Source organism: Armigeres subalbatus, chromosome 1 (genome assembly GCF_024139115.2).
Source record: "Armigeres subalbatus isolate Guangzhou_Male chromosome 1, GZ_Asu_2, whole genome shotgun sequence".
Classification (NCBI taxonomy): Eukaryota; Metazoa; Arthropoda; class Insecta; order Diptera; family Culicidae; genus Armigeres; species Armigeres subalbatus.
The window spans coordinates 260,885,569-260,910,573 of record NC_085139.1 but is presented as its reverse complement, the minus strand read 5'-3'; the positions used below and the strand labels follow the sequence as shown (position 1 = coordinate 260,910,573).

At 42.5% G+C, this 25,005-nt stretch overlaps 2 protein-coding genes across 2 annotated transcripts in view; one reads left to right on the top strand and one right to left on the bottom strand.

Annotated features, from left to right (window-relative positions):
- LOC134207089 (probable cytochrome P450 6d5) lies at positions 1 to 24,136 on the bottom strand. The gene is made up of 3 exons (XM_062682809.1): positions 24,087 to 24,136; positions 1,298 to 1,955; positions 1 to 1,216 (listed from the first exon to the last, which is right to left on the bottom strand). The coding sequence occupies exons 1-3, from the start codon at positions 24,095 to 24,097 to the stop codon at positions 323 to 325; spliced, it is 1,563 nt and encodes a 520-aa protein (XP_062538793.1). The 5' UTR covers positions 24,098 to 24,136; the 3' UTR covers positions 1 to 322.
- LOC134207087 (activating signal cointegrator 1 complex subunit 2) overlaps positions 1 to 25,005 on the top strand; it is a 131,532-nt gene that overhangs the window by 2,370 nt on the left and 104,157 nt on the right. The window lies entirely within an intron of this gene.

Genomic DNA, 25,005 nt, shown 5'->3' with positions numbered 1-25,005 from the left:
ATCAAATATTTTATTTAGTTTTAAGGAATTATGACATTGTTTATTTTTTGTTATTTTGAAGACCCTACACGACGTTTGATTGCTTCACTTGCGCAATCACACTTAGAAGTTCGTTGATTACAAAGGTGAGAGATTTCCACCCGTGCGGAATTATTGTTTTTTCTCCATCACCAGTTAGCGACATCACTTGGTCTAGTATACGAACGGTCCAAGACTACATTCCTGAACTAGATTTTCCAAAAATGGTACTTTTTTTCTATAAAAGATAATTCCACATTTGTGTAATAAAGTTTTATCCGATCGGTTTTCCTTGTTTTCCGTTTTACTCGCGACAGCTGACTTTCAAGTTGATTCCATTGATGGGCGTGTGTAAGAAATTGTTCGGACTCATTACCAATTCCGGTTCGTCGTGGCCGAAAAGCTGGAAATTGAACTTGTTCAACAGCAGCGATAGCCCCACCTTGGTCTGTATTTTACCCATTCGCATTCCGATACAAATCCTCGGTCCGTCGCCGAACGGAGCATACGGTTTGCTCTTGATCTTTGGATCAAGGAACCGTTCTGGATCGAAGCGCATCGGATCCGGGTAGTACTCCGGGTCGTGCTGCATCGCCGTAATCTGAAGTATGACGACCGTTCCCTTTTCGATTACGATGTCCGTGCCGGGGACCTTGTACTCTTGGGTGCACTCACGGTTCAGCACCGGGACCGGTGGATACTTGCGGAGCGTTTCGTCGATGCAGCACTCCAGATAGCGCATTTCGTTGATGCTGTCGTAGGTCAGTTTTCCATCGTGCAGGGCGGTGACAGCGTCGATTTCTTCTTGCACTTTGCGTTGGATTTCAGGGTTTTTAGCCAGTTCGTAGAGGCAGAATGACATGGTCGACGATGACGTTTCGAATCCGGCCAGGAAGAAAACGTGCGCTTGGGCAGCGGCTTCCTCGAACGAAAGCTTCTTGTGTTTGGCAATTGTTTCCACATCCCAGCGTTCGTCGACGGAGACGGTTCCGGTGTTGCGAAGCTGTAGGAGCAGTTGCATCATGTCTTTTCGTACAATGCCGTTCTTTTCGCGATATTCCAGCGTTTCGCGGACCATACCGATGATGAATTGCTCCATTTCGACATCGACAGTCTTAATTTTCAAATACTTGCTTAGCTTCGGCACCATGACTGTGAATATCAGACGCATGTTGTTGCGGAAGTTAGACTCGAAAAACTGGAAATTTGATAAGAGGTTGTAAATTATAGACAAATCAAAACTTGTTGAGTGTGGTCCTTATCTGCATCGTACACCTACCTTACGTCCGATGCTACGGAAAGGCTCGTTGGGGTTATTAATCGAATCAATCTGGATGCCGAAGGCGACCGACGCAATGTTGTCCGTGTTGTAGCGGGCCAATATTTCTCGGATTTCCACAACTTCGTTACGCTGGGCACACGTTTGCATATAGTTCTGCAGAACGACTCCCGTATCGACCAGGGTCTGGAACATGCCCTTCAGTCGCCCGCTGGTGAAAGTCGGAGTCAGTTTGGCACGAAGATGTTTCCACTTTTCACCAGCCAACGAGAAGAGATGTCCGCTCAGGGGGTCGTTATCTTCATCCACCATAGGTCCACGGTCGTGGAAGTTCTGGAAATCTCGCACCATGATGTCCTTGGCCATTTGCGGGTCGTTAACCAGAAGAACCGGCCGCATTAGGATGTATGCTCCGAGCATAGGCCATTGTTTGCTGCGCCTGTAGAGTTGCTCGCAAAGAGACGGGAAAGATGTTTTACCCAGAAAGAGGTCCGAAAAATTTCCGAATGGGAAGTACGGTGTGAATTGTTGAACGCCTCGGCGCTTCCAGTAATTAAAAATGTAATTGAAGAAGGCTACTGCTGCTACGAAGAGTAGCGCCACTCCAATCGAAAGCGGTGTCATCTTAGTACTGATTGATTCTTGCGTTCGGCGGATGCTAATAAATGCAAAATAAAAATGGAACAATCAGCATGAACGTATTTTTTTTCAATGATAAGCTTTTTGCAGTTCACTTTTTTTGAGCCCAACGATAAGACGCTGTAGGATTATAGTGAGCCTTCCTTAGCCCGCGCGGTAAGATGCGCAGCTACAAAGCAAGACCATGCTGAAGGTGGCTGGGTTCGATTCCCGGTCCGGTGTAGGAAATTTTCGGGTTGAAAACTTTCTCGACTTCCCTGGGCATAAAAGTATCATCGTGTTAGCCTCATTACATACGACTGCAAAAATGGTAACATGGCTTAGAAATCTCGCAGGTAATAACTCTGGAAGTGCTTGATAAACACTATACTGCAAGGCGGCAAGCTCCCAAGGGGGATGTAACGCCAATAATAAAAAGAATATAGTCCACAATTTTGGGAATCATGAAATCAACACGATCCTGGAAATGATAGTCAGCGATTATTTTATTGGTATACACGATGACTTGACAGTACCGTTAGAACACAAAACTGATTGGGAGTCTTAGCGGTCTACAACAAAAACGTGTAATGGATAAAGCTGAGACATTACCGCGAAGTGGACTTTGATCACCGTAACCAAAGCGTGCTTACTTGATACGTGTTGGGTTACAACACCTCATCATTGAACCTTCGCCGAATGGAGTATCCGCCTCCACTGTACTCGATTCTTGGCCAAGCGCTTCCAGTCACCTTGAACGTTTAGCATCCTCAGATTTTATTCAATTGCTTATTTAAGCCACGATGAGTTTTTGCTTTGCTTTAAGGCTCCCCCAAACCTAAGCGATTTCATCGCCGCGACGGCGACAACTAGTCGCCGCGATTCTATCGTTGGGTCGCTGCAGGCAATACTCTATTTACGCTCCCATACCAAAGGTGACAGAATCGCTGTCGACAAGCGATAGAATCGCGTCGCGAATGTCATGTCGTGTGTGTTTGGGGGAACCTTTACTAAATTTCAAATTCACTCAGGGAGAGTTCCAATTTTGGATCTCTTTCACAGAGAATAAACACTGCAGCATGCCCGGAAATTCTAGTTGAGCTGACGTCTTTTATAAACATTATAAATAGATATTGCGGAAATTTCATTATAGGCTCCTCCTTGACCCGATAATAAGTGTAAACTAACCGGTTATCGTTCCCAATAAAAATTACAATTACGATAGGCTCCTCAATGATTGTTGGTATTCTGTAATTTCGACGAGCGGTATCACGAAATTTACATCGTCGGTTGACAGGCTTGAATGGGGTGAGGAGGTTGTAGAGGACTCCTGTACTCAGCGCTATCCTAGAATACCCCTTAGTAATATTTTTTTGTTGAATCAACTGGACGTCTTCAATTAAATCCTCCGAAGTTTCTTCGAACAAGTAGAACCACCTATACTACAGGTTATGACTCCAGCCAAGCATTCGGCGCACGGGATAACTCAGTTCAGTGAAGGATCTGTACTCCTCAACCGGGTGCGGATGGTCCTGGATGCTAGTGGAGTGGTCAACACAGAAGATCCTCCGGCGGAGGCTGCCTAGAAAGTCAAATTCGACGAGGTAGAATCCCTGTTGCTCAATTTTCTGGGTTATGAGTGCTGGGGGATGATGCTGGATAAAGTCACGGCGAAGCAAGTGTGACGAGCTCTGGAGAATTCCTTTACTAAGAAGTCTCTAATGACACAAAACCTCTAGTGCAGAAGCAGCTGGGACGGTTAAGATTCAAGGAATGTCATTTAATGCGCAGAATTTGGTGGCCTTTGAAGATCTAATTCGGCAACTCAAACTGGCGGACGCGATATACGCGGAAGCGGATTTGATCGTGACGCTGTTCGTGATCCTTCCGGAATCGTATGAATCGTTGATTGCGGCGCTTGAGAATCTAGGTGAGGACGAGCTAACATTGGATACAGTGAAACAACGGCTTTTAGCAGACTACGTCAAACAGCGAGACCGACAGCAAGGTGTATTAGAGAAAGCAACAGCGATTGCCGGTGAGAAAATCAAAATAAAGTCCAAGATTTTTAGCGGAAAGTGTCATGAATGCGGTTGGAAGAGCCATATGACGAAGAACTTTAATGAGGCCAACGTTGCAGCAGGAATCAGGGCAGTAAGAATTGAACCCTTTCACATAGACAAGCTAATTTGCAAACCAGTAGTTGTAGCAGGTGACTTCAATGCGTGGGCAGTGGACTGGGGTTCCCGGTTTACTAACGCTAGAGGTTATATCCTGCTAGAGTCACTAGCGGTATTGAACGTAGTTCTGCTGAACGAAGGTCAAGTGCCAACGTTTAGAGGACCTAGCGGTGATTCATGTATCGACGTCACTGTATCGACTGCTACTGATCCCGGATGGCGCACCTCACAGTTCAATCAAGAGCTGTTGGAGGAGGCGCTGCGCTGGGAGAGTAGGACTACAGGACTGAGCGGTAACGAACTGACAGAGGTACTTACACGTGCCTGTGACGTGGCGATGCCAAGGAAGACCCAGCCCCCAGGAAATCGACAACCAGTGTACTGGTGGTCTGACACGATTGCAGATCTTCGTAGAACCTGTCTTAGAGCTAAAAGAAGGTTGCGACGTGCTAGAACAGACGCTGAGCGACTCGATAGACGTGGGGCATTCCAGACAACGAGCAGAGCTCTGAACTACGAGATTAAATGTAGCAAGCGAGCCTGCTTCGAACAGCTGTGCAGGATAGCGAATGACACCCCGTGGGGAGATGCATACAGGACAGTGATGTCTAGGACCAATAGCACAACTCTTGAAAGATCCCCAGAGATGTTAGCCGGTATAGTAGAGGGATTGTTTCCGAAACATGAACCATCGGACTGGCCCGCTACACCGTACGAGTCAGTTGACGTGGTACCGCTAGTGACTAACGAAGAGCTTATCGTAGCCGCAAGAAAACTGGGTGCTGTTATACGACACTGATGCTGGTCAAAAGTCGATCGTAGTGTCTGCGGGTGTTCCACAGCGATCGATCCTCGGACCGGTTCTGTGGAATATTATGTACGACGGAGTGTTACGCTTAAGTCTCCCGGCCGGTGTGAGGATAGAAGGCTTCGCGGATGACGTAATGCTAGAAGTAGCAGGTGACACTCTCGACGAAGTTAGACTGAAGGCTTCATACGCGATTGGCAGAGTGGAGGAATGGCTCAACTCGAGACGGTTGTCCCTTGCACACCACAAGACGGAAGTCGTGGTAGTGCATAACCGCCATGGGTTGCAGCAAGCGAGGATAAGTGTAGGGACCTGCACAGTTAACTCCGTGAGGTCTCTCAAGCATCTGGGCGTGATGATCGATGATAAGCTCAAATTACGAGCCACGTCGATTATGCATGTCAGCGGGCTTCATTGGCGATAAAATCTTTATCACGAATGATGTCCAACAGATCGGCGGTGCATAGTCAAGTGCGTAGGCTGATAGCTGGCATTGTGTTAAACTTCAACACAGTTTTTGGTTTGGTTTGTGGATAACATTAGTGTATTTCTAAAGTCAGGTAATTACATTCGTTCATAGTGTAATAGCGATTTATATTAATTCATATTAACTACTAGATAAATAATTTCAATAGTATGACTGGGAACACTGTATTTCAAATTGGAATGAAATATTCCATGTAAGCATTTATAGCGCTTCTCATCCATACTTGTATACAAGTCGTAGTGGCTCACGTTGGTCGTTGATAGAAACAATGGCGAGTTGTCAAACCTGACAGACGTCACCAATCCTTCAATGACGGATTGTTATTGTTTTGATCGCGACCTTGGGGGGGTCCGGCGAGTAGTTGTCTACACGTCTGACTCTAAATCAGATGGTCATGGGTTCGATTCCCACCCCCTCCACACCCTTTAATATAAAGGGATTAAAGTCTATATGACTATAAACGAATGGAAAAGTCTACGGACGTAAAATCAAACAAATACTCACCATTGTAAGGCACATTTAAGAAACATCAAAACATGTCGATAAAGAAGATCGCAAACAATGATTGTAAACTCCACCGGAGTATAAAGTAGAGATAGGTGGACATATGGCCTACGATGCCGGTCCAATTAGGTGGGTGTGTGCACAAAAGAAAGCACCACCCAAAACAGAAATAAGAAGAAGATCGCGATCTCGACGGTTCGTTGCGATTTCCTCGCGAGTGAAAACTACGCCGTATTTCAACATCTCCCCTCAATCCGGACATTGAGGATGTTTAGCAGCTTTCTGTGTTGACTAGCTGGAAGACCCTTAGTGAATGCGTCTGCTGGCTGGTCCGCTGATGGGATGAATTTTAATTGCAGCTTCCTGTTCTTGATGAGCTCTCTGATGAACATATATTTCAGATCGAGATGTTTCATCCGTTGATGACTACGAGGTTCTTCAGTGTATTTAATACATGGAATGTTGTCTTCCATGATTATGAATGGCATGCTTTCCACACCCAATTCATTCAAAAGGTTTGCTAGCCACAATCCTTCTTTTGTAGCTTGACAAAGTGAAATCAATTCAGCTTCTGTTGATGACAAACTAACCGTTTGCTGTCTTCTGGTAGACCAAGACACAAGATTACCGTGAACTAAGAAAGAATTACCAGAAATAGACTTTCTTTCATCGGAATCATTTGCAAAATCAGCATCTGCAAAACCCAATAAAATATTTGGATTTTCTCTTCTATTATAAACTATTTTTGTGTCCATAGTTCCCCGTAAATAACGCAAAATACGTTTCAATCCTGCCCAGTGAGCATTAGAGGGGGAGGCTTGGAATTTGCTTAGTATACTAACTGCTGCACTTATGTCAGGTCGTGACACTAATGCCAGGTATTGCAAACATCCAAGCAATTCTTTGAATGGATTGGAAGTCAATTCATTATCCTTTGATTTAATCCATCGTACATTTGGATCCAGAGGAATACTAACTGGTTTACATTCAAACATTCCGAATCTTTTTAAGATTCTTTCAGCATAACCTGCTTGAGAAATTTCAATTGTATTCCTTTCGAAATCTCTGTGAATGTCCATTCCTAAGAAATGTTTCACTTCCTTTAAGTCTTTCATTTGGAATAACTTTCCAAGTTCAGTTTTTATCCATTTCAACTGAGGTTCCTTTTCAGAGATTAAAAGTATGTCATCTACATACAATATTAAAGTCAAGCCTTTAGCTTGAGACCTGTACACACAGCAATCACTTTTCAATGGAATGAAACCTAGTTTTCTTATCTCATCATCAAATTTCTTATTCCATGATCTGCTTGCTTGTTTTAAGCCATACAAGCTTTTCTGCAGACGTACAATTCTGGAGTTGCCAATTTCGTCATCAGGAAGTTTCATGAAAATAGTTTCCTCTAATTCTCCATTGAGGAAAGCAGTTTTAACATCCATTTGGTGGACTAATAGTCCATTCTCGTTCGCTATTGACAAAATTGTGCGAACACTTTCCATTCTTGCCACTGGTGCGAATGAGCTTTGTATCGACCATCTTCCTTTATCGAAAATACCCATTTCGAGTGAATAGCCTTTTGATTAATTGGTAAACAGTTAACCACTGTCCAAGTCTTATTTTCTAGGAGTGAACTTAGTTCTTCATTAAGGTGAAGGTGGGTTGAGTACCAAAACAAAGCTTTGAAAGTATTGGTACAATAAAAACTGTCATATACTGTAGTAGTATTGGTATCGTATTTATAAAAAACATAAAATATTAGTAGGGTGGTTCAAAAAACGACCCAGCTCCAACACGCTCACTCGATTCCATCCCATGCTCCGAGTGTCCTCCAAAAATCGAATTGAACAAAAACTGGTTGAGCACAAGCCGGTTCAAGTTTGTATGAAAACTAGTATGGGAAACTAAACCTTTTATTACACTGGCTACGGCGCCTCCCCTCCAAACGCTGGCGAAAAGAGAACCCACATAGCTGAAAGCAACATTCTGAAGACTTCACTGAACGAAAATCGCACCGCAGGAAATATCCATTGATTACGTAACGCAAAAAAAATATCTTTTTATACCCCGCTCACCCCCATGTCACACTTTTTGTATGAAGTATCTGCCCCTGGTGCAATAGATATCACAGACAAATTTTGGCTATTTTGTTGAAGCACACATTTCTGATGCCTTCTGAGAAGCCTAATTATTATGCTAAAGATACGCAACCTCGATTGAAATCGACTTCTAACTATTGGAACGACCATTCAATATGCATTGTCTACAGAGTTAAAGCTCTTGAATATTTCATCCATTCATATGGTCTCCCTCCTTCCCAAGTAACAATTGCCAGTTGAATAAACATCAGTATGGTCAGATTTATTCAGCCAGCGTTGATTAAAAATTATACTATCATACATGACAACATTTGTTCCAGCATTGTTCGCCCAAAAATGGAGTATTTATTCAACAACAACTAGCAACCTCTCTTCAACTTTACTTAAATAGAAGATAACAATATTTATTCATCAACTTTGTTCAAAAACCAGGCATAATGTTAATTCAACTAGTCAGCAACTTACTGATTAGGCTTTTTTAATTATGCGTTTCTAAATACATTTATTTCATTACATTGTTACGCTTATTAGGGCATTGTTCAACATACTAGAAATAAGATGAAAAATAAATTATGAGCAGGATACCGGTATCGATCCAACGACCTTTGAATCCCCAGCCCTCTCGTTTACCATCAGCTATATTTATCACCTTGGAAAGTACCAAGCTGAATTAGAAATATAAACCATACGTTGTTGCACAATACTGGTTGAATAGCTGTAATGGGGTTGTTGGTCATTACTCAACAAAATTGCCAACAATCGAACAAAAGCTTAATAGGAGTTCAATGACGTTATAGTTAGTGTAATGTCATTCCGAAAAGTGAATTATCCGTCTTAATTTTATAGTTTGATTTAGTGAGTTGTGAAGCTGCTGCCTTCTATTTACCATCATGTAAATGTTTGTAATCATGTAAATGTAAATGTTTCTGCAGATTTCTTCTATGATTCCCGAAGTAAGTATAAAAATAATAATTTATTCTCTAGTGAATGGCAAAGTGCAAAATGTTTTGATAAGAATAAGTCCGCTAAAATAAATTTATTTGTAGAGTGGAATAAACGTTCGTACAACGTTTAACCAAAGCCATTGTTGTTATTGCAATAAGCGAATTGTCAAACGTTTATTCAACATTTCAAAATTATATAAATAAATAAAATTGAAATCGGATACAGAAGCAATGATGTTTACTGATAACGTTAATTATTAGACTTCTTAATAAGCTCATGCTCGTGCGTAGATTGTATTAGAGTTTTCAAACGTTTGTTCGATGCTTCAAAAACAAATTATTCAAACATATGCAACATGATGAACAGCATAAACTTTGCAGGTTTAAGTTGTTTGTATTTAGCTAGTTGTTCAATATACATTTCGATTTAAAAAAAAATAAGTCGGTAACGTTTATAAAAGTATAATTCAGATACAGAACAACAGATGCAGAACAGAAGCTGGTTACAAATGTCAACAATGTTTGCCCAATTTGTTATTCTATACTACATATTGTTCAGCTACGAATACTTTAATTGAACGTTAGTTCGACCATGATGTCTATTTGTGGTAACTGATTGTTACTTGGGTTGCCAGCGCCCAATGACGGAGCGCCACAATCAGAATAATGTAAAATTCAACCTCGCCATATCAACTGCCATACAAACCTGAAACGACCTGTGCACGGTAAGCCTCTATTCAAACCAGCCCAAACCATCGGATGACACCCAAATTATAAATCATAATCGACTGAGCGTGGCGGAGCAAAATTATTTTTTGAACCACCCTAGTTATTAGTTTGCTGCTACCGGTGCCGTTGTTTACATTCGCTCCGCGATCAGTTTTTAATCGTTTTTTTCGGGCAAAAATAGCAGTTTATATTAAGTTTTCGTTTTAAACAAGTGACTGATTTCGAAAAGTGATGTTTAATTTGCATTCCATCAACATTTCGGGCTGCTCATGTGCGGAGAAGTGAGTAAAAACTTGATTTTTCAGTGCCCTTTGAGAAGAAGTGAAGTGCAGTGATGAACCCACCAAATCGCGAACGACTAATAAATCGGCACGAAACTGCTGATTTATAATATTATTCGAGCTGAAATACATAAGACTCTTTGGATAAACATGTTCATTATCACGGGAAGTGAATAAATATGCTGTGAACAGGTTAGTAATTTGAATATTAAACTTTTGTTCGATGCATTCGAATGTTGGTGGGAGAGGAGTGCGGGAGGTGTGGGGTTGACCCGTGGGACCGTGGGATCAGCGACCGATTGATATTCATTATCTATTGGAATTTTAGAATCATCTACACTGCAATTTTGCAATTCTCTTTCAACAATCGGAAGTTGAACAACAACTTCTGGTGGAACAACACGTCTTATATTGGATTCATCGAACACAACATTCCTGGATATCTCTATTACTCGATTGTTTTTATTCCACAACCTATATCCGTTATTCGCATAACCTACGAATATTAGTCGTTTGGTTTTAGAATCAAGTTTGTGACGTTTTTCCTTTGGAATTTGAGTGAATGCATGACAACCAAACATCCTAAGGTTACTTAGGTTAGGTTTTCTGCCATTCCACATCTCAAAAGGTGTCTTGATGTCAACAAGAGCATTTGTTGGAGACCTGTTCGTGACGTAGGCGGCCACATACAGTGCTTCTCCCCACATTTCCTTTGATAATTCACTTTGATGGAGTAAAGCTCGAACTTTCTCCATTAGCGATCTATTAATTCTCTCACTTACACCGTTCTGTTGCGGTGTGTAAGGAACAGTAAAAACCATTTGGATGCCTTTTGTTTTACAAAAGTCTTGGAATTCCCTTCCGAGATACTCTCTGCCATTGTCGCAACGCATTTTAGATAACCTCTGACCGAAGTGCGCTGTTGCCATTGCTTCGTATTCTTTAAAACGATCGAATACATCGCATTTTCTTCTGAGAAGATAAACCACCGTAAAATGAGTGAAATCATCAGTGAAAGTAACAAAATACCGATGTCCATCATAGGTGGATTGCTCCATGTACCCGCATACATCTGTATGCACTAATTCAAGTGGCCTACTTGATCTTGGCAATTTCATATCCAAGAATTTCTTACTAGCATGTTTCCCAGCCAAACAGCTTTCACAAACTTCATGCTGCTCAACGAAATCATTTGATGCTATTTCTATTCCTTCTGCCATATTGTTTTTGAGCATATTTTTCATCCCAGAAAAACTTAAATGACCTAGCCGTTTATGCCAATCGGTTAAACTTACCATTCTTTGACTGAACAACGCTGCTGAGTCGACATTATGCTCCAAAAACATATTAACGCGGAAAAGACCATTTTCATCCTTGCCTTCGGCAATAACTTCGCCTTCTTTTTCAATCCGAACCATGCCATCCTGAAAAGTAACCCTTTTCCCCATGGAATTGATCTTTCTAACTGAAAGAAGATTTTCTTCTAGATTTGGAATGAAAAGAACATCATACAATTCAATACGTTTTACTTTATTCATTCCTACAACGGATTTCAACGTTACCTTTCCCTTCTTTACGGCCCGTAGGGTCTCTCCCTGGGTTCGATTCCCGGTGCCGGTCTAGGTAATTTTCGGATTGGAAATTGTCTCGACTTCCCTGGGCATAAAAGTATCATCGTGTTAGCCTGATGATATACGAATGCAGAAATGGTAACTTGGCTTAGCTACCTCGCAGCTCATAACTGAGGAAGTGCTTAATGAACACTAAACTGCGAGGCGGTAATGTCCCAGTGGGGGATGTAATGAAGAAGAAGAAGATGGTGTTGCCAGTTTCACAGCATTCTGCAACAACTTCTCGTCATTAACCATATGACTCGATGCTCCAGAGTCCACGGCAAACGAAACCTTCCGTGCATCTTTCTTCTTCGAAAATCCAGCGAGCAAAGCGTGTCCTTGTGAACGAGGAAAATACGCCTTCTTATACTTCTTCTTCTTGTCCTTCAAGGCCGGGCACTTGTTTTTATAATGTCCCAGCTTCCCGCAGCCAAAACATTCCACCTCCTTCTTATTTGTTTTCAGCGCCACGTTGGGCACCACTGGCTCATCGTCCATCTCCATTGCCTCGCTTTGCTCAGCATCCAAAAACATGCGCTTGATCTCGACTAACGGCTTTCGGCATAGCTCATCGCACGATAGCACAGTCAAAGCCCCCTTGACGTGCTGATATCGCTTGGGAATAGCGATCATTAAGGCGGCAATTTTCTCCGACTGATCCATCCTCGTGCCCATGCGATCCAACTCTCTCAGGATCATTTCGTACTCGTCGAAGAGTGACGAAATCGTGGCATGTTTGCGATGTTTGAGTGAGAACAAACGATCTCGCATCGCAATCATTACGCCTGTACCAACACGTTGGTACGATTTGATCAGCAGGTCCATTGCTTCCTTCGCGTAAGTGACGCCGACGAGTTTGTTAAGAACATCGTTGTTCACTAACAACACTATTTCGTCCAGAGCATCCATGTCGTCGGTGATCCGCTTCCGAAGTTTCGCTTTCCTAATTCCCTCCTGCGCTTCCGAATTTCCCGCCACCGGGTTGGCGTAGTCTTCTTCCATCGGCGTTCGAAGAAGAGTGTGGATGAGATTCATCTTTGTCAGATGGTGCTCCATTCGCCATTTCCATGCTGCAAACATCTGTTCGCATCCATCGAAGATGTGCGCACGATCTCGCACCGGCGTAACGATGTACGAAGGTTGTCGTTCGAGAGCACCTCTCTCTTTGCGCTCCTGTTCCACTGGAACATTCTTCTCAGGTTGACCACCTGTTTCCACTCCTGCTTTCGACATGATTAGTAATCGACTTGATCTTCAAAACTTGATCTATAGAATCCTGCTCAGTTAACTACTGGGCCCATAACCTGTTAAACTTAAACACAGTTTTTGGTTTGGTTTGTGGATAACATTAGTGTATTTCTAAAGTCAGGTCATTACATTCGTTCATAGTGTAATAGCGATTTATATTAATTCATATTAACTACTAGATAAATAATTTCAATAGTATAACTGGGAACACTGTATTTCAAATTGGAATGAAATATTCCATGTAAGCATTTATAGCGCTTCTCATCCATACTTGTATACAAGTCGTAGTGGCTCACGTTGGTCGTTGATAGAAACAATGGCGAGTTGTCAAACCTGACAGACGTCACCAATCCATCAATGACGGATTGTTATTGTTTTGATCGCGATCTCGACGGTTCGTTGCGATTTCCTCGCGAGTGAAAACTACGCCGTATTTCAACACATTGTCTATCATCCGTTATGGCATGCCGGCATGGGCCCTAGCACTAAAAGCCGAGTATAATGTAAAGAAATTGATCAGAGTACACCGGCTGATGTGTCTACGTGTCGCGAGCGCATATCGCACCATATCATATGAGGCGGTGTGCGTTATAGCTGGAATGATGCCGATTGACAATGACATGCCGGATGCCGGATGACACGACCGCGAATCCACTGCCCAGACAACCACACATCGCATAAGAATGTACGATTAAAATCGTTTACCCGTCCAAATTTCATCAAAATCGCATTGTGGTGCGAAGCTCATCAGTTTATTTATAAACTTTCCCGCACAGTAGGCTATTTTGCGAGTTTATTCCAGCTTCAGATGTTGACATCGCATATTCCTGCAAACAAACTCAAACGAAATCGGATTATCTGTCAAACAGAGTTTGTTATCACAAACTACATCGCAATGTATAACGAACAAACTCGCATAAAAATCGTGCATATCGCATACACTGCCGTTCAACGTCGGATAAGAAATACACATATATCGCCTCCACTTTTGTACGCAAAAAGCGTTTTCGTGACTGGTAAGCGATGAAATTTGTGTGCATAGGCATCGCATAACAGAAAAACAATTCTATTATGCATGCATTCTGGTTGTCTGGGTGGTTCCTTATCTTCCCGTCAGCTATCATGACCAATGCTCCTTCGGCGGTAGGTGGTACGTCTTAAAACCATTTTGTACGTCGGGATATTACAGGCAAATACTCTACGATCCAACGCCTCCAGAATACATCCAGTTTATTTTGGATCAACTTCCAACTGTCTTTCAAAGCTTCTCTCTCGTTCCCCGGTGCTTTAACTGGTTGTCGAACTCCACTCGAGCTGAGCATCAGGAAATGGTTCGGGGTTAACGACTCCTGCTCCTCACTTTCCAACGGTCGCGAATTAATCATATGTTCCGCTTCAGCCAGTAACGTCATAAACGACTCGTCGTTTAACTTCTGCACAACGGGACAAATAGCAATGCGCTCCTATCTCCTTTCTTAATCCCGATTTGTAGAAACATTTCTTGAATGTCGCCAGAAAACGCTACTTCTCGTTCAGGTCAGGTCAGTTCAGGTCCTTTGAGCAGCATTGTATTCAACGACACCCCATTAACTTTCGCAGCGGCGTCCCAAATAACTCTTATTTTTCCTGGTTTCAGAGGTGAGCCAGCCAAGGGCTGAAAACCTCTTAAATAAAGACGATAATAATAATTTCCTGGTTTGTTCGGGTTTAATACTACGCCTAACGGCAGATACCAAGTACGTTGCGGATCAAATTGAGACATTTCATTTTCTTCCACAACGTGGATAAATCCTTTTAATTTATAGTCGTTAATCTTCTGCCGAACACTATCGTAGAGATGAGGATTTTTTTCTAAACGCCTTCCGAGGCATTTCCAACGACACGTTCAGCCATGGGCCGACTGTCCGGGAACTCAATGAAATCCTGTTTCCAAAGAAGCCCGGTCTCAAATCGTCCGCTTTTTGTTCGCATCGTTGTTTTTTCGAGGATTCTGCGGGCTCGTTGGTCCTCACTTCCCTCTAAATTTGGAGCTACCGCAACTCCGAGGCTTTCCACAGTGAAGAATTCGCGTACGTATTCGTGAAGGTCGCGTTCGGAAGTATCCGTGCATATATACATTTGCCGATGTTGGAACTGTTCTTCTCCTACTCGTACGCGCCCACATACGACCCAACCAATACGGGTTTTTGCAGCGATTGGTTCTTGATCTTTTCCTTCTCGAAACTTCGTCGTGGTTAGCAGGTGCGAGTTGCTCAAGCCGATAAGCAATGCGGGAACAGCTTTCTGGAAACTCCTGACTGGAAGGCGCCGCAAATGCTTGAACTCTTCCGATAGCTTTCCGAAGTCCAGCGATTGTTCAGGAAGCCCTAAGTTCTCGACGGTGTACACTTCGGATAAATTGAAGCGCGTTGCTCCTCCGGGTTCGGAAATGCTCAGGTTGTCTAACTCGGTGGTCGCGATTTTTTTTTTTTAATCCCACTTGTCCAATGAATACATAAAGAGTGTGCCGGTCCACTAACTCCAAGTGCATTTGCAATGGCACGCTCTACGATTGTCACAGACGAACCATCGTCCAGAAACGCATAAGTGTCTACCGATCCATTTTTTCCGTATAGTGTCACGGGAAGGATTTTGAACAAAGTGGACGAAGCTGGTTGACGGTGGATAGTTACTGTGGCGTCGCTACAATTTACTGGTTGTTTCTTGGTGGGCTCATAGTGCAATAGACGATGATGTCGTTTCTCGCAGTTATTAATACCGCAAATCTTACCTCCACATGGCCAGCGAGTGTGAGAAATCAAACATCGGCGGCATAATTTATTTTCCTTAACGAAATTCCACCGATCGTCTATCGAATGCTTCTTGAATGATGTGCAGATCGCTGCGGAATGCCCGCGTACGTCGCATGCAAGGCAATGTTGGTTGTTGTCGCTGCTTTTCCCTCTGGTATTCTTGGATTTTTCCAGATGGCTCCGTACATGGTTTTCCTTCTGGTGCTGTATCTCGACCTTGTGTGGCTCCAAATGGCTGGAGCGAAATGCGATGACAGCAGCGCTCCGTCGGTGCGTGTGCACGCCACGGAGGTCTGACAAGAAGAGGCCGAGTCATGGCTTGCCGCTTACCGATTGACACGCTGAGGTGGTAATATATAATCACACGCTGATGGTAACTTACTCAAACCCCACATTTCCCTTCTTCTCTCACAAAAAAAGCAACAACAAAATCCTCTAGCATAGGACGCAGTGTTTTTTTTTCAAACTTATTTTTGCGAGATGACGATGCACGTTGAAAATATTTCATTTGAAGACCCGATTAATGCATTTGAAACTGAACTCCAAAATAAACTTGTCTTAACATCGAGGTTTTCAATCGAAGAACAACTATATTGAAGTCAATAGAATGTCTCGTTTAAATGGTAATCTAAGTTGGTACCTAGTGTTATGATATTGATCTCTCAAGACACATTATAGATTGCAGCTAAATAACTTATTCTGCCGAATGAATCCAACTATCAGCATCGTGTATAGCAACACCACCTAGCTGACCTTCAACATGTCGATGTTAAACTTCCGAACAATCGCCAATGAAATTTATTTAAAAAAGATAGAGATATCATACCTCAATTTTAGACTTATGTTAACTAGTACTATTAGCACCACTCCAATCTCCAGTTTTTTGAAAGCTGGCAACGTTTTTTAAACTTCGTGAATTTCGGATATCTGATCCAATGGGCAATTCCGATATGACTACTAAGTTAGTGAATCCCAGAATAAACTTCAAGATAATGTGTTTTACTTCCAAACAACTTTGTGGCATATGATGGTTCTCCATATGTCTCAGATTCCGTTAGTATAAGCTTAACTTGTGGTCTCATGTATACTGTCAATGGCATAAATTTTAAATTAAAATTATGTTAATTAAAATCTATGCTTCCAGGACTTATCCTGGAATTTTCTATATCGGCAACACTTTTTTTCGGCAGTCTCCAAGACGCGCTGTATGATTTACCGAAACTATTTGTCAGCGGTTTTTCAGACGCACCTTGTGAATTTCCAAACCACAACCAATTTACCATCGATCTTCCAGACACGCTTTGTGATTTTCCAAACCACAATCCATTTTCCAGCGGTCATCCCGACGCGCTTTGTGATTTTCCAAACCACAATCCATTTTCCAGCGGTCATCCAGAAGCGCTTTGTGATTTTCCAAACCACAATCCATTTTCCAGCGGTCATCCCGACGCGCTTTGTGATTTTCCAAACCACAATCCGTTTTCCAGCGATTGGTCCGACGCGCTTTGTGATTTTCCAAACCACAATCCATTTTCCAGCGGTCGTCCCGACGCGCTTTGTGATTTTCCAAACCACAATCCATTTTCCTGCAGTCATCCCGACGCGCATTGTGGTTTTCCAAACAACAATCCATTTCCAGCGGTCATCCCGACGTGCTTTGTGGTTTTCCAAACCACAATACATTTTCCAGCGGTCGTCCCGACGCGCTTTGTGATTTTCCAAACCACAATCCATTTTCCAGCGGTCATCCCGACGCGCGTTGTGGTTTTCCAAACTACAATCCATTTCCAGCGGTCATCCCGACGCGCTTTGTGATTTCCCAAACCACAATCCATTTTCCACCGGTCGTCCCGACGCGCGTTGTGGTTTTCCAATCCACAATCCATTTTCCAGCGGTCGTCCCGACGCGCCTTGTGATTTTCCAAACCGCAATCCATTTTCCTGCGGTCATCCCGACGCGCGTTGTGGTTTTCCAAACCACAATCCGTTTCCAGCGGTCATCCCGTCGCGCTTTGTGGTTTTCCAAACCACAATACATTCCCAGCGGTCGTCCCGACGCGCTTTGTTGCAATACAAACCACTTTGGTTATAACTTCTTTCAAACCATTAAATACTGTATTTTTCGAACATTAAACACTTGAATTAAACTCACCTTTTGAAATCAGCGTCAGGATTCAAAGAAACACTTGAATTAAACTCACCTTTTGAAATCAGCGTCAGGATTCAAAGAAAAAACATGACAGGTTCGCCAAAATGTGTGGCTCCAAATGGCTGGAGCGAAATGCGATGACAGCAGCGCTCCGTCGGTGCGTGTGCACGCCACGGAGGTCTGACAAGAAGAGACCGAGTCATGGCTTGCCGCTTACCGATTGACACGCTGAGGTGGTAATATATAATCACACGCTGATGGTAACTTACTCAAACCCCACAGACCTCTTGTTGCTTCTTTAAGAGAGCTTCAATTTCTCGCAGTCGTTGCCTGTCTTCTTCACGCTGTCTCTCCATTCCAATAATAACTTCAGTTCGCTTTCTCGCCACCGTTGTCGTTCAAGCTCTTCATTTTCCTCTGGACGATGCTGCTCCCGCAATCTGTTTGTTTCACGTTTCCATTCCGCTTAGGGTTGAGGATTCCCTATTATTTTTGGAAGGATCCTCGGAGGTATGGTTGAATTATTGGGTTTTTTTTATCTGTTGACTCGTAGCATTGGATTCTTCAAGAAGACGAATGTACGGTTCGATGTTCACCAACGGCAAATTCCGGACATTCAGCTGTCGCTCCGCACTCCGTTGTAGCTGATCCGATTCCTGGAAATCGTCTTCGAGTGCTGCACTTTCTCCGATGGTAAGACTGTCGATGGTCCGAGATACTAATTCGTCTTCGGTAACTCTAGCTGCTGTCCGCTTGTTGATGGTTAACCCACTCTTCTACCCTATTCCGGCTAATAGTTTCACTGTGGCTGCTCTTGCTGCTCTGCATGCTCAGTACATCTTCATCCTGCTGTCGAAATAATTCATGCTTCCGAGCTAAGTACTCCTTCTCACGTCAAGTTTGTTACTCATCGCCCTTTCAACCAGTAACTTTTCTTCCTCCAACCTTTCCTTCTCCAGCTTCTCTCGCAAATCCTCTTCCAAACGTTGTAGATCCCGGGCAATTTGGGCTCTTCGCAAGCTCGAACTGTTGGTTTTTACAGTCCGCGAACTGCGTGGAGCCGACGTATCTAACGGTATACACTTCACGGAGCAGAACTCTCTCGATCGCACTGTAGTCGCATCCTCGCATCCTCGAACGGTTGCTGGCTGAATTTTCAAAATCACCCGCTGAAACCTGGAAAACCACCCTAAAATCCTTTGCCCTGGTTACCCTCGTAATCACTTAAGCTCGCTCAACAATAAACGCAAAACCAATAGAGGAATAGAAGTCTGAGGTGCAATCTACCAATGGAATAACGGAAACGTAAAAGAGAACAGCAGGTTCCCACGGAACTGCCGAAACAAAATCAATTGACTCTCAGAGCTTCAAATTCAACAAATTTATTCTACCACTTCATTCGGGTTGGACGGAATTTCTGTACTAGCTAGGGGGAAACTATTTCATGGCCATGATTATATAAGTTTCCACGTACCTGCGCAGGATTTTTGGTAGCGATGACGGGTTCCGGCGGGTGCCGAAAACGGAGGGCTTTCCGGCGGTATCCCGGAGACGAAGATTCTTCCGGCGGTGTGCCGAAGACGCAGTTGTCGCGATGGCGTCGTGGTACCGGCGGCTTGCCAGTGGGCGTTCGATGCTCCACACGATGGCGGCGTGAGCTTGTGTCAAAATGGCCGAACTAACAGTGCGGAGGGAATGGCGGCTGGACGGAAAGCTTCCGATTTTAACTTCCCGAGAGCGTCCGGAATAACCGTTCCCTCGAACTAGTAGCCCACTTTCCCTTACGACCCGGCTTCACGTACCTTTCCGATTCACCGGGCGAGGACTAAAAGAAAGCTACTAATTCTCGGTTCGGGTTCGGTTCAGCGTACGATAATTGGTGACGTACGGGAACCGCGCTCTCGACACCTGACCACCAGGGGGGTTGTAGCGAAATGGTGGTCTTATCGACAGTTTTGGGCGACTGTCTGGTGAGTTTCGCTCGACTAACTAAACGAACTTCACTCCCCTCCGTTTGACTACCTCGGAAGGCGGGCCTTAGCGGACACAGAAAAAAGGACGGAACCCCAATTCGATTCCGCTGGTCGTCACACAATTCCAGCCCGTACAAAAAAAGCGCCTACGCGCTGGAAGTCCAACGCGAATGACCGAAATAAGCAGCTAAGGTACACCGGGGCAAGTTGAAACGATTTTTTTCAAAGTTGAACTTTGAAGTGCTGTAAAAAATCACCCTTTGATAAATTTTGAATCCGTTTGCGGTGTTTGCTAGTTCGGGCCAAAGATTATACATAAAAATTAAGCAACCTTACAAAACTTTTTTATAAATATTTTGCATACTAAAATTATGTTTTTATATGCTCCGTTTCAACTTGCCCCGCATATCGGGGTAAGTTGAAACACTGCGCTGTATACAGACATAAGCTAACTGTACCGTATCAAAAACAAAATATATGTACTCAGTGTGACTCAAGATGCACGAGGTTGTAAAGGTGACTATACTGCCAAGATTCGCATAAGAGTCCTATGTAGATTTTTGACAATTTTGATTATCTTTCAGAAATTAGCTTAAAATTGTCTCCTCAAACCCTGATAAAATAGTAGGCTTTGTTCTAGAAATTTGAAAATCAAATCCTACTTGTCTCATCTTGATATTTACTCGCATAAAAGTCACATTCCAGATTTTGATACTCTATAAACTCTTTTCTTTGAATTGTACGCTTGATTAATTTGGCTGTGGCTCCTTCATAAATTCACATTAATTAACTAGCGTATCTCTCATAGACCCTCGATTGGATAAAGGAGGGCTGGGGAACTCAAAGGTGGAGTTAACGAAATGTTTACATGCTCTTTGATTTATTTTTTGAGATCCAGTGCTCAGGGAAAGTAGATTAAGAATCTCAAAACTAGACCGTGCAGCTTAAACATGGCCCCTTTTTATTCTATTCTTCAGTGGGGATTCTAGGAGGGTTGCATTCACGACGAAATGGGCAGAAATTTATTAAATTAATTTTCAGAGTTTTGGACCTTTCTATTAATTTTTGATTTCCAAATGTATTTACGAACCATGTTGAATTCTGGTTAATTACGAGGGTGACGTTTTGAATCGTTTCAACTTGCCCCGCACCACGCATTTCTATTTGCCCCGATGGGTTGAAAATGCGTAGCAATATCAAACTACCAAAATACAAAAACTAAAACGTATCTCCCATCGATTTTTCATAATCATTATGTTTATTCAACATTGAATGCTTACCTACCGTGAAAATTTGATGAAAAAACACTTCAAAACATTATTTTGGGACCTGTTTCATTGGTACGTCAAAAAGTTAGTTCGAATTTTGCAAAGGGCGAAAAATAAAAAATGGCAGGGATTGCTTTTAGTAGCTGCAATCTACGGGGAATGGTAGTCAGTAAGTGCGTTTAGGGGAGTAATTTGTTGGAAACAATAATCAGGGCATTTGGTCATTGCTGATCTCAATTACAGCTTCCGTTTCAACTTACCCCGGTGTACCTTATCTGGAAGACACCAAAAGATTCTGTTTCAAGCACTTCACTTTACCACTGTTCTCAATTATTACCTTCAGCAAACTTCGAAGGAACACGTTTCACTTTGTAGAAATACTTAAATTGTTCGGAACTTGGAAACCGCGTTACTTCTCTTCCTCTAGTGCGAGCGAAAATGAACGAGCTTAAGGATTTTTACCTTCAAGAAACCTTGAAGGACAATTATTGCTGGTTATGTACACAGATTCAAATGGGGATATCAATTTGGCGCCTTCCCAGGATCGAGCAAATGGTTGAAAGAGAGCTATCTAGTTTCAGGAGCCATTACTGCACTCACTGAAACAGTATACCACTTTGCTTAGCCGAGACGCAAACCGCTCGAAATATTTCCTCACCCGAGACAGTCAAATAGTCGGGCAAATACTGATTGTATTATGGTCTCGCTTTGGACTGTGAATCGTCAAGCCGACTTAACGAGTTCAAGCATTATTTTGCTTAAAAAGAAAAAAACGTCCAAAGCTAATCCAATAAACTTATTCCGAAAAATCCACACAACGTTACAAACTCAGCATTGTTAGGTCGCCTACATTCCGCACAATCTTGGTCATCGCTGTGTTCTACGTCAATGTAGGAAGGTTCGAAATCAGGAGTCGATTCTGGAAAACGTAGTTGCTTATGAGCACCGTCATCGCTAACAGGTTGGGAACCAATGGTTGCTGCATCTTGGGCAGCTCGAGTTTTAGAACGAGTCTGACGAATGAACGACCTCTGCATACTTATTCCTCAATTCTTTGAGATTATTACGGAAGTTTGCCTATCGGAGCTCTTTGTAGCAAATTTCGCCAATGTTCCCGGTGGAATCAGCTCAAAGCTGTATTTTTTTTTAATTTGTAGGTGCATAACAAATTTTCTCTTCAATACTTACAATTGGTCTCTTACTAAGCGATTATAATAATTCTATGGGAAACTATCAAGAGAATAGACTGTAGCTGTAATTAAGTAAGCAATTAGTATGATAAGTTGCACAAAATTCATTAATTTAATTCAATTTTAGTTCTGCATACACGTTCAACAATAATAATATTATCTTTCTCTCTTATCAACGTCTTTGACAGTCGCTCCTGCGCTTGGAGCTCTGGCAAATTCTTGCCTGGCATTTCACTCACTGCCCACACTCACTTGCAGCACTATTAACAGCCTACCGTTCCACAAACGTAATCTATTGACTGATTCCAACTTAATCTAGCGAAAAGACCAACCATCATTTGCCAACAAAGCGAAAATACGAACCAACCGTAGGATCAGGGACCAATGCTGCCGTAATCTGAAAAAGTGACGTATACGCCATTTTCCAAAAATGGTCTTTAACGTGTACTACTCATCGAGCTCTTTAACAGAAAAATGGAAAACATGCATGTTGTAAAATGGCTGTTACGTCACTTTTCCAGATTACGGCAGAATGCTTCTACGCAAAGCAACACCAACCTCAAATCATAACATGCAGCTCATTTTTAATAAATTTTTATTTATCAGCTCATTGACAATCAAATCCAATGGTGGACGATTCATGCACAGACGCCACAACACAGATTCACATGCATCACTTTCCTTCAAATACGCAGATTCGTGTCTTGTGTGGTTATATGATCAGCTTCCACGACCGCTTTCCACTACTGGAATCATCAGCTAATTGGCCGGAACACTTCAATTTTCGGCTCCGGAATCAGCACTCTTCAACAAGCTTCTTTTTTAAGTTCACTTTTCAATGCCTATCATGGCTGTTTTCAATCACTGATGGTTTTCACGGGGGTCGACAATAGCTTACAGTTCACTGACCCATCAATCATGGCATCGTCGCCATCGAATCAACTTTGTGTAATGTTCAAAACGTTCAGAAATTTCCACCGAAACTCCAGATCCACCAGTTTCTTGAGATCCGGTTCCAAGGACCAATGTTGAATACGGAGAACTGTGGTCTATTATTGCTGGCAATTTCGGTGAAATCTGCAGTCACTTAGCTTTAGTAAAACCGAGTGCAAAACACAACACTTTTTACGACTAAGGAAGGCGAGGCGAACGTATACGCGATCTACTCGATTGAACGTTTATTGCGATACTAGATGGTATACTAAGAGTGCAGTGTGGTCTACGTATTATCATGTGTAGTTGTATATCATACTGCTATCGTTGGAAGCAAATACATTGTCCGTTAGCACAAGCCACTGTTCAGACCGGTGTACTTTTTCGTATAATTATAAACAGTATGTGTGCAATTCAACATCGCGCATATTTGTCACCCATCATGTTTGTACTGCTGGACTCGCGAGGAAGGTGGGATCGACTGACTGCGAATGTGTATACTCACGATGACTGACACGATCTGTCATTTGACACATGCATGCTAGACCTGTTCATGATAATAGGCCTGTCCAATGCCACACATCTCCCCTCTTCTAAAAAAAAATGCTGTCACCCTTTTCTTCTGCATGAAAAAAATAACACCTACGACATATTATGTATCATTCGGTTACTCTCTCATCATGATACAAAAGCATCTTGCAGCAAACAATCATTCCAGGCACACCATTGTATTGCGAGCATCTCATTTCATAATCGAAGAACACACTTAAATGGTGGCACACATGCATATGGGAAACCACTCTCAAGGAACTCCCGTGCAGTGGGCGTCTCAACTCGCAATTGTACTCGCAACTCGTGAAGTAACATTTCACTTATTTATTTTATAACAACAATTGTCATCTGACATCTGTTGTCTCAATGACTATAAGGGTAAAAGGGTAAAAACTATTGTTATCTAATCATTATATAAACATACACATAGCACATCAATCATAATACACACGAAATACATCACTATAATAAAACGATTGTACGACAATTCCCCGAAAACCAATTCCCCGAATGCAATTTCCCTGAATGAAATTTCCCCGAATTGTTACCCCGAACGTAACATTTCCCCGAATGTAACAATTCCCCGAATGCAACATTTCCCCGAATTGTTTCCATACTGCAGATAAAACTAAACTGAAAAAGAAATCTGCGTCGTTTTACGTAAAGTCCCATAATTGGCGTTTGACATAATTTTGAGCTGCAACAAAAGTGAGGATCGCGAGACATTTTGCTTAAAAATTGTAAAAAAATAAGATTGTTGGTCATTGGGCCGAAGACCATTATGCCGAACCGTCATTAGGCCGAATGAGGAGTAAGAAGTGAGAAATTAATAAAAAGTGAGATGTGAAAAGTGAGATGTGAGAAGTGAGAAGTGAGAAGTGAGTAGTGAGCAGTGAGTTGGGAGTAGTGAGTAGTGGGAAGTGAGAAGTGAGACATGAGAAGTGAGAAGTGAAAAGTAAGAAATGAGAAGGAAGTACATAGTAAGAAGTGAAAAGTGTGGAGTAAGAAGTGAGAAGTGAAAAATATGATGCGAGAAGTGTGAGTGAGGAGCGAGAGAAGGCGAAATACGAAGTGAGATGTAGGAAGAGAGAATGGAATAATGAGGAAGGAGAATAGAGATAAAGGAAGAAAATTAATCCGTTTTCCGGTATAAGGCGAAGGAAAGGTATAAAGCTTTTTTTATTGATAATAGCTTCGCCCGGTTTTAGGGAAGACGAGTTATAATGCCTTCTTAAAATGAACACATTTGCCCAATATAAGACAATGAGGGTAGATGGACCCTTCTTCAATTAAACACGTTTGCCCGGAGTAAAGCGAAAAAAGGAGATAATGCCTTTCTTAAA